We start from the raw sequence: 9,631 nt of genomic DNA, 5'->3' as shown, positions 1-9,631 counted from the left end.
ACACAGAACCAGAGCACACAGAACCAGAGCACATGTAACACACAGAACCACAACACATAGAGCACACAGAACACACAGAACCAGAGCACAGAACCAGAGCACACAGAACCAGAGCACATGTAACACACAGAACCACAACACATAGAGCACACAGAACACACAGAACACACAGAACCAGAGCACACAGAACGTTCTGTGCTGTGTGAAGCTGCGGTTCCTGCCGGGTGCAGTCAGCTGTTCTCACAAGATCAACTGAGTCTGACCTGCGACCTCCAGAGGCCTGAGAACCAACACAAACCCCAGCTCTCACTGTAATGATGTCAGTCTGGTTCTGGTTCTGGTTCTGGTTCTGGTTCTGGACCAGATCAGAACAATCAGCACGATCAGCTCTACGGATCAATGTGTTGATTGACTGATCAGTTTATCCAGGAGCTGTAACTGATGAACCGCTTGGTTCTTCATGAGCGAGAGGCCTGGAGGCTCCGTGCTGCCTTCAGGGGTCAGGGGACGTTACATCACCGCGGCTCATAATGAAGTCCCTCGAGCCGGCGGTCATTTCTGCCCGATAACATGTTTGTTTGTCCGGGAACATTTGGACTTCACGACGAGCCGCTAATCACCGTGTCGCCGAATTCCCTCGGGGACAAATTACAGCGGGAGGCGATAATTAACGAGCTCCCCTCTGAGAGAAACCGCCTGAAACAAACAACCTCCTGACGGACGGACGGGCCGGCGGCGAGAGGACAGGTTTCATCATCACACGGGCCGCCTGCAGCTCCTCAGAGCCTCAGACGCAGAATCGGGCCTTCGACCTGGAGTCCCGTCCGGTCCGACTTCACGAGGCCTGAAGACACAACCTGAACGTGGAGCTCGTCCACGGGGTTCCTCGCAAACATGACGGCCTCTCCTCACCGTTATTCTCACCGTACGAGCCGCCGTCATCATCTGCACAACGTGTGTTTCCATGGTGATGCAGATGACACCCGACTGCACTTCACTGCTGAACCCGGTGATGCCGCAGCTATAAACTCCATCACTTCCTGTCCAACCTCTTCAGTTTACACAAGATCAAAACCCAAATCCTGCTAAAAAAAAAAAAAAAAAAAAAAAAAAAAAGAGAGAAATGCTGCTGAATAATCTCTTGTGTAAAAGGAGGAGGAATCCCGCACACTGAATAACTTGCATAAAGTATTTATTGTTGTGACGTTTCGGTCCTCAGACAAATACTGAACGATGGCAAGGAGCCATCTTTAAATAGGGAGGAGCTGTCTTGCACACCGGCTTACCAATTACACAACAATACAAAATTGTAGAAAATACAAAAAAAATTAATAAACATGCCAGATATGTGAAAACATTAAATAGATACAAATGGATACAAGAAACAAACCTAATTCTAAGATTAAATACTGAACATAGGAAGGAGCTCTCCGAGGTTTGGAGTGGCTCTCTTATGTGGAACCTCCAATCACCCATGGAGGAAGCTTCACATGTCATGGAAATATTAAAGAAACTTCAAAGCAATAACATCATATTCGAGGAATCAAGTCCACTAGACACATGAAGAAATCACACTGACTGAGTTACCAAATGGAAATCCCCCCCGGGGACGGGAGGAGACGTATAAGTGGGCTTATTTTTGGATTCGCGCTGGAGGGTCAAATGCGTGCATGTATGGATGATGTACCTGAATGCGAGACATATGCGGGATTCCTCCTCCTTTTACATTAGAGTCAGGACCCACCGCTCCCAGTCCGACGCACCTGAAAAAAACAGATGTGCGGAGATACACTATATTACCAAAAGTATTCGCTCACCCATTCAAATGATCAGAATCAGGTGTCCTAATCACTTGGCCTGGCCACAGGTGTATAAAATCAAGCAAGACATTTGTGAAAGAATGGGCCGCTCTCAGGAGCTCAGTGAATTCCAGCGTGGAACTGTCATAGGATGCCACCTGTGCAACAAATCCAGTCGTGAAATTTCCTCGCTCCTAAATATTCCACAGTCAACTGTCAGCTCTATTATAACAAAATGGAAGCGTTTGGGAACAACAGCAACTCAGCCACGGAGTGGTAGGCCACGTAAAGTGACGGAGAGGGGTCAGCGGATGCTGAAGCGCATAGTGCAAAGAGGTCGCCGACTTTCTGCACAGTCAATTGCTACAGAGCTACAAACTTCATGTGACCTTCAGATTAGCCCAAGTACAGTACGCAGAGAGCTTCATGGAATGGGTTTCCATGGCCGAGCAGCTGCAGCCAAGCCACACATCACCAAGTGCAATGCAAAGCGTCGGATGCAATGGTGTAAAGCACGCCGCCACTGGCCTCTAGAGCAGTGGAGACGCGTTCTCTGGAGTGATGAATCACGCTTTTCCATCTGGCAATCTGATGGACGAGTCTGGGTTTGGAGGTTGCCAGGAGAACGGTACATTTCAGACTGCATTGTGCCGACTGTGAAATTTGGTGGAGGAGGAATTATGGTGTGGGCTTGTTTTTCAGGAGCTGGGCTTGGCCCCTTAGTTCCAGTGAAAGGAACTTTGAATGCTTCAGGATACCAAAACATTTTGGACAATTCCATGCTCCCAACCTTGTGGGAACAGTTTGGAGCGGGCCCCTTCCTCTTCCAACATGACTGTGCACCAGTGCACAAAGCAAGGTCCATAAAGACATGGATGACAGAGTCTGGTGTGGATGAACTTGACTGGCCTGCACAGAGTCCTGACCTGAACCCGATAGAACACCTTTGGGATGAATTAGAGCGGAGACTGAGAGCCAGGCCTTCTCGACCAACATCAGTGTGTGACCTCACCAATGCGCTTTTGGAAGAATGGTCAAAAATTCCTATAAACACTCTCCTCAACCTTGTGGACAGTCTTCCCAGAAGAGTTGAAGCTGTAATAGCTGCAAAAGGTGGACCGACATCATATTGAACTCTATGGGTTAGGAATGGGATGGCACTTCAGTTCATAGTATGAGTAAAGGCAGGTGAGCGAATACTTTTGGTAATATAGTGTACCTCTCCATGCTAAATAATCTCTTCAAATTAGCTGCCTGGATTAAAATCTGAGGTCACAAGTCTTGGTGTCTTAGATTCAGATCTGAGCTTCAAGTCCCACATGAACAAAGTTGGAGCTGGAGTTATGAGCCGGCTGCCCTGAAGCTGACCTTCAGGCTCCTTCAGGCTGCAGCTGGAGCTCCAGGCTGAGGAGCTCCTCCCTGCCAGAGGACGCTGGACTTTTGTAGATGTAAAACTTTTAGAATGTATCTGTGACTTTGCCCCCCTCAGCATCGTCTAGAATGTACCATCCAAAATGTGCCTCGGTGACGTTATCATCCATCACGTGCTGCTTCCTCCCATTTTTACAGAATTACAATTCATATTTGCCAGACGCTGTTAGCCGAGGAGACACACACATGAGACTTAAACGCTAGTTGAAGTCTCCCCCCTAGCTCGTGCTGGGGGGAGACTCTGTCTGCTTTGGTGATATTTCATGGATGTGTACTGTCACATGTTCTGTATTTTCATTGTGTGCTGCAGTTTTACAAAAAAGAAACTGAGAAGATTCAGTAAAGCGACCTCAGTCAAATCTACTGGGTCTGTCATTTTGTTCACAATCTGTCTATTTGAGTCTGATGTTGTATCAGCCCACAGTTACACTTTATAATTGAAACGTATAAGGGCTGTGCATTTTAAGTTGCATTATTTTGTCGCATAGTTTCATTTCATTTTCTTGTTTGATCTAAAAGGGACAGTGTGCAGCTCAAACATATACTGTATGTCACTATTTGATGCCACATGTTGTTTTGTTTTTTGTTGACATTACAATAAATGTGTTTTTTGAAGAATAGTTTGATGTAGTTGGATTATTCAAGTTTTAGAGCTTATTTTGAGTTTCTAGTTCTTGTAAAGCTTCTTTGATGGACTGTAGTGGAAATAGATCAGTGAGTAAAGACATTTGGTTAGAGGATTATTGCTTTTAATAGCATTATTTAAAACATATGAACATGTTGAGGGCTCAACCCTGTATGGCAAGTTTCAAAGGAGCGTAAGAGAGAAAGAGGGAGGTCCAGTCGTGCCAGACAGACATTTGTTCATGTCCCCTCTGGAAATTACTCTCTGAAATTTTGTTGTTTATTGTCCCCCCCAATAATGAAATAGGATTTTCGCCCCTGCACACGACACACACACACACGTACAGGCACAGTGACGAGCTGCTGTCCTGGGACCTGCAGGCACCTTGCTGCTTTTTTTTAACCACAGTGCACGATTTGTGTGTGTGTGTGTGTGTGTGTGTGTGTGTGATGTACCGGAGGCCACGCCTACCGCGGCCACGTGGCCACGCCCACCCACGGCACCACTGTCCTGAATCTGAGCCGTGCACACCTGGTCAGCCAGCTGACACCTGCAGAGGAAGCTCTGCCATCTCCATAAACACCCACAGATCTACAAGATCAAACAAGAGTCTGAGCCAGAGCTTCACACTTTGCTTTTGTTTTGTTAGTTTTGTTAGTTTTGTTAGTTTTGTTGTGGCTGTTGTTGTTGTTGTTTCCCTCAGGGGGCAGAGTCTGCTGGCAAAGCAGGTTATTGATTATTGATGATCAGAAAGGTCTGTTACTGGACATTTGATGTGGTGCAAAAGAAATAGAAAAAAATATGGGTGATGGTTCAGTGCCTTCACAGTGCGTGTGTGTGTGTGTGTGTGTGTGTGTGTGTGTGTGTGTGGTGGGAATCAAACCAGACCACTACAACAAGCTCAGCTGAGTAAAGGAACATGAAATCTGACAGATTTATTGGCAGAACAACATTAATACACTCTGTGGTTTGTTTTTCACAAACTGCAGGAAACGTCACGTTAAAGGTCACGAGTTTCTGTCCAGACCGGATCGACTGCAGGTCTGGAGCCGATCCAGACTCTGATCCCCCACAGACAGCAGAGTTTCCACATCAGGAGGGCAGCGAGGCCTGGCTGCTGCTCACAGATGAGAAAACTGGGACAAATAAAAAATAATACTCTGCACAATGCAAAACAGAGCACCAGGACCAAAAATGTAATTAAATAATTTTGTTACAAGGGAGTTGACAGAAAGTGCAGGAGAAAAAGGAAGCATTTATTGTGATAAATACACGTAACAAATCAGTTTGATTTAAAAATGAAACGTTTTGTGCCAGCCTTCTGTTTTGCATTATGCAGATTTTCCCCAGTAACCACAGGTGACTCTTGAACCTGTTTCCCATCAGCTGAGCTCCGCCTGCCTCCTCTCCGCCGTGCACCTGTCACACCTGGGCAGGCGAAGCCATCAGGCAGGAAAAAAACAAAACACCTGTGTTAGACTGATCATTTTTTTTCACATCCAGTCTCCTGCCACAGCGACACAAACCTTTCACTTCAACCCTTCACAACATTTCACTTATTCTGACATCCAAATTACAGAGTTTATAATAAAAGGCTAAAAAACATGGATCAGTCCTCATCTGACAGACAACATCATCTGGTTGCTTATAATAATAATAATGATAATAAAAAAAAAAAATGAGAATACAATAAAACCAGGTGATTTAAAAAAGGAACACAAACTGCACCATAAAACCAAGAAATCAATCAATTAAAAAAAAAAAAAAAAAAACAGCAGAGGCAGAAAAAAAAAAACAGTGACAATAAGAAATAAACATGGAGATAAAAGAAACAACGACATAAGCACTAAAATATGAAGAAACAAAGACAGGAATCGAATGTGTAAAGGGACAGAATAAAAGAACAGAACAAAGGACGTGTGCCACACACAGCAAAACACACGGCAAAAATGATTCTTATTGTTTTGTTTCTTCAGAAAGTCAGCAGCAGCAGCTCGGCCGGCTCGGTGTCAGAGGTGTGAAAATCACCTTCATGTTTTGCATCGTGTCGGCTTTCTGTGCCACCCTGAGGCCCTGAGGCACAAACGCTCAGGTGAGTTTCTAGTCTGTGGCGTCGCCGGCAGTCTGGGGGGTTTGAGGGGGAAGTGCAGCGGTCACGCCAAAATCCCCCTCTGAACTATTTTGACCACAGATCTGCGGATCTCCTTTGTCCTGATTCCGTAAATGAGCGGATGCAGCAGCGGGGGGAAGAATATGAACTGCGCTGAGTTGAAATAGTTGACGTATTTGGACGCCGTGCTGTGCCGGTTGTACACGACGCCAAAGAGGAGGCTCACAGAGAAGTTGATGAAGACGATGAGATGCGGGGCGCACGTGCTCAGGGCTTTTCTCTGGGACTCCTTTGACGCCCTCAGGCTCACGCGCAGTATCCTCATATACGACAGCAGGACGAGCAGGAACGGCAAAACCACCATGGTGGAAATAATGGACAGTCCGAAAAGGTTTTCCAGAGGCTTCTGGGTGCAGGACAGCTTGACGATAGACAGGTTATCGCAGAACAGTTTGTGGATAACGTACCAGCACAGAGGGAGCCGCGACGTCAGATAAATTTGAAAAGACAGAAGGGAGACCGGGACAAAGTAGACGACAGTCAGCAGCAGCCTCACTCTGAAGGGGGTTACGATGGTGTGATACTGCAGCGGCTTGCAAATCGACACGTACCTGTCGTACGCCATGAGAGCCAAGATGGCGTAAGCACACGTCGCATACACGTTGATGAAAAACACCTGCAGCAAACAGCCGGTGCGGGAGATGCCCTGGGCGTCGCTGACCAGGTTTTCCATGACCTTGGGACACACGGCCGAGCTCCCGATCAGGCCGTTCACCGCCAGGTGCAGCAGGAAGGTGTGCATGGGCTTGTGTAAGCCTGAGTCCTTACAAATCACAATTATAAGAATGACATTTCCTAATATAGTCAAGACATAAATGAAAAATATGAGGGTGAAGAAGATGTAGTTCAGCGGTCCCGGAGGGTCATAGGCAGCGAGCAGCAAAGCAGGATCTGTAACACTCTGGTTCATATTTCCCAATAATAACACCATTGTCTAAAAATACCTGGGTGTTTTATAACAAACATTAAATATAAATGTAAGTTTTGCTCATTAGGTGATCAACAGTAGTTAACATCAGTGTGAAAGCTGGACGGACCGCCGGCCTCTTTATACCGTCTGTCTGCAGCAGCGACGCCTGGCTGTCAGCTGACCGGCTGTCCGGAGGGGCATCCCAGCTCATGCTGTAATATGTGCTGTTAAAGGGCCATTGCAGTCATTCTGCATATTTATCCTAACATCTACAAAATGTAGAGCTGCCACATCACTCCTCCTCCCTTTCCTCCAGCCGCTGGTTTCCATTCATTCCACTACGATATGAACATGAACTTTCAGAGCCTTCACACTTTCTTCACTCCAGTTTTCCATCAGCCCAATAAAGTCCTCCACATGAGAATTAAGATTGGGTAGATTACAGAATACAACTGAAAAAAAAAATTGAACTCATCAGTGAACCTGAATTTTGTGGTTAGAACTTGGAAATGTGTGTACGTATGTACACTGTATATGCACAGGGATGTAAGGTGTACATAGGTATAACACATGTAGACTGGGTTGTCAAACTCCCATGATCCCTCCAGTATCCATGTTCGGGTGAAGAGCTGGTCCACTGTTCCAAGGCCAGGACGCAATCTGTATTATTCCTCTTGAATCTGAGGTTTGACAGTCGGCCGGCGTTTCCTTTCCAGCACTCAGGAGTGATCTTTCCCAGGGAGGCTGAGCAGTGTAATACCCCGATAACTGGTGCACACTTTCCGGTCCCGCTTTTTAAAAATGGGAGCCACCACCCCATCTGCCACTCCCTGGACACTGTCCTGACCTCCACGCAGCATTGAAGAGATGTGTCAGCCATGATGGTTGGACAACATCCAGAGCCCTCAGCACTAGAAGAATAGAAACTTTATTGTCTGTTCTTCAATAAAAACAGAAATTTGTCTTTGACATGGCTTCATCACAAATTAAAAAAACAAAACAAAAACAAAACACACTTACAAACACATTCACACACAACAACAGATAAGAACAGTACAGCCTATTTTGTGCTATTTAAAACAGTTATTGCAGAGGGGATGAATGATTTCTTGTAGATGTTTTTCCGGGCCAGTGGGGTTCTGTATCGTCTGCCTGATGGCAGCAGCATGAAGGAGTGGTGCAGGGGGTGGGAGGGGTCCTCAGTGATGACGGTGGCTTTCCTCACCACTGCGCGCCTGTACAGTTCACACTACAGGGGGATCTATCCACTCCCGGTGCCTTGCCGCTGTTGGGCTTCCCTACCACCTCAGCGACTTCTGCCAGGGAGACAGACAAAACCCCCCTCCCCCCAAAATCCTCCAGCCCTGCCTCCTCCACCGAGGTCATGTCAGTCTGGTTTGGGAGCTCCTCAAAGTGTTCCATCCACCCTGATCACATCCTCAGTTGAGGTCAGGACCTCCCAATCCCTGCTGAGTACAGCCTGGGTGAGGCCCTGCCTGCACCTCCTGAGTCACTTGATGATTTGACAGAACCTTTTCGAGGCCAACTGAAAGTCATTCCCCATGGCCTCCCCAAACTCCTTCCATACCTGGGTTTTTGCTTCCATGACCGTCGTCGTTCCATCCATTTTGCCCCGCTGGTATCTCTCAGCCACTTCCTGAGTCCAACGTGCTAGCCAAGCCCAGAAGGCATCTTTCTTCAGCCTGACAGCCTCCCTCACTGATGGTGTCCACCACAGGGTCCTTCAGGGGGCCTCAATGTCCCCAACCTCCCCTGGGATCAGGAAGAAGCTCATCCAAAGGTGTGAGTTGAAAACTACCCAGAGTGAGTTCTCAGCCAGATGTTCACATTTCACCCTCACCACACGCTTGGGTTTACCAATTCTGTCCAGCAGCCTCCACCACCATCTGATCCCATTCACCACCAAGTGGTGATTAGTTGACAGCTCTGCCCCTCTCTTCACCTGAGTGTCCAGAACATCTGGCCACAGGTCTGATGAAACAACTACAGAGTCAATCATCGACTGTTGACCTAAGGTACACCTATGATCTTCATTATGCTCCGGCACTGCTTGGGTTCAGGCCATTCCTCCCAGTTACTCCCCTCCAAGCTTCCCCACCCTTGCCAACAAGAGCATTCAAGTCCCCCAGTGGAACCACAGAGTTCCCACATGGTGCCCTCACTAGGACACTTTCTAGTGCCTCTAGGAAGGCTGGGTACTCTGAACTGCTGTTTGGTGCATACGCTGTCACGACAGCCGAAGGTGCAGGGAGGTGACCCTGTCATCCACCGGGCAAATTCCAACACAGTGGCGCTCAGTCGGGGGCTAACAAGTAACACCTGCCTGCCACCTCTCACCCGGGACAACTCCGGAGAAGGGAAGCATCCAGCCCCCATCCAGGAGTTTGGTTCCAGAGCCAAGGCTGCCCGTAGAAATGAGCCCAACTATATCTAGTGGTATCGCTCCACTTCCCGCACAAGTTCCAGCTCCTTCCCCTTCAGAGAAGTGACATTCCATGCTCCAAAACCCAATTTCCATACCACAGGTCAGCCGGGGCCGGGCTGAAGGGCCGGGGCCCCCATGTGATTATGAGAATCCTGCAGTGAGGACAGGGGCCACATACACAGAATCATGTCTGTTAAAGGACATGTGGATTATTGTTGTGATCACAGTGAGTTAAGTGATTAATGTACAT

The 9,631-nt window shown here is 47.4% G+C and overlaps 1 protein-coding gene across 1 annotated transcript; it reads right to left on the bottom strand.

Moving 5' to 3' along the window:
• Positions 1 to 6,008: 6,008 nt before the first annotated feature.
• Positions 6,009 to 6,935, bottom strand: LOC115369801 (olfactory receptor 1P1-like). The gene has a single exon (XM_030066467.1). It carries the CDS (start codon positions 6,933 to 6,935, stop codon positions 6,009 to 6,011), a length of 927 nt encoding a protein of 308 aa, XP_029922327.1.
• Positions 6,936 to 9,631: the final 2,696 nt, after the last annotated feature.

This window comes from Myripristis murdjan, chromosome 13 (genome assembly GCF_902150065.1).
Source record: "Myripristis murdjan chromosome 13, fMyrMur1.1, whole genome shotgun sequence".
Classification (NCBI taxonomy): Eukaryota; Metazoa; Chordata; class Actinopteri; order Holocentriformes; family Holocentridae; genus Myripristis; species Myripristis murdjan.
The sequence above is the reverse complement of the archived record's forward strand: the minus strand, read 5'-3'. Positions and strand labels throughout refer to the sequence as shown.

Bases quoted from the DNA above. Each gene is read 5' to 3' on its own strand.
- LOC115369801 (XM_030066467.1), bottom strand. From the start codon at position 6,935: ATGAACCAGAGTGTTACAGATCCTGCTTTGCTGCTCGCTGCCTATGAC.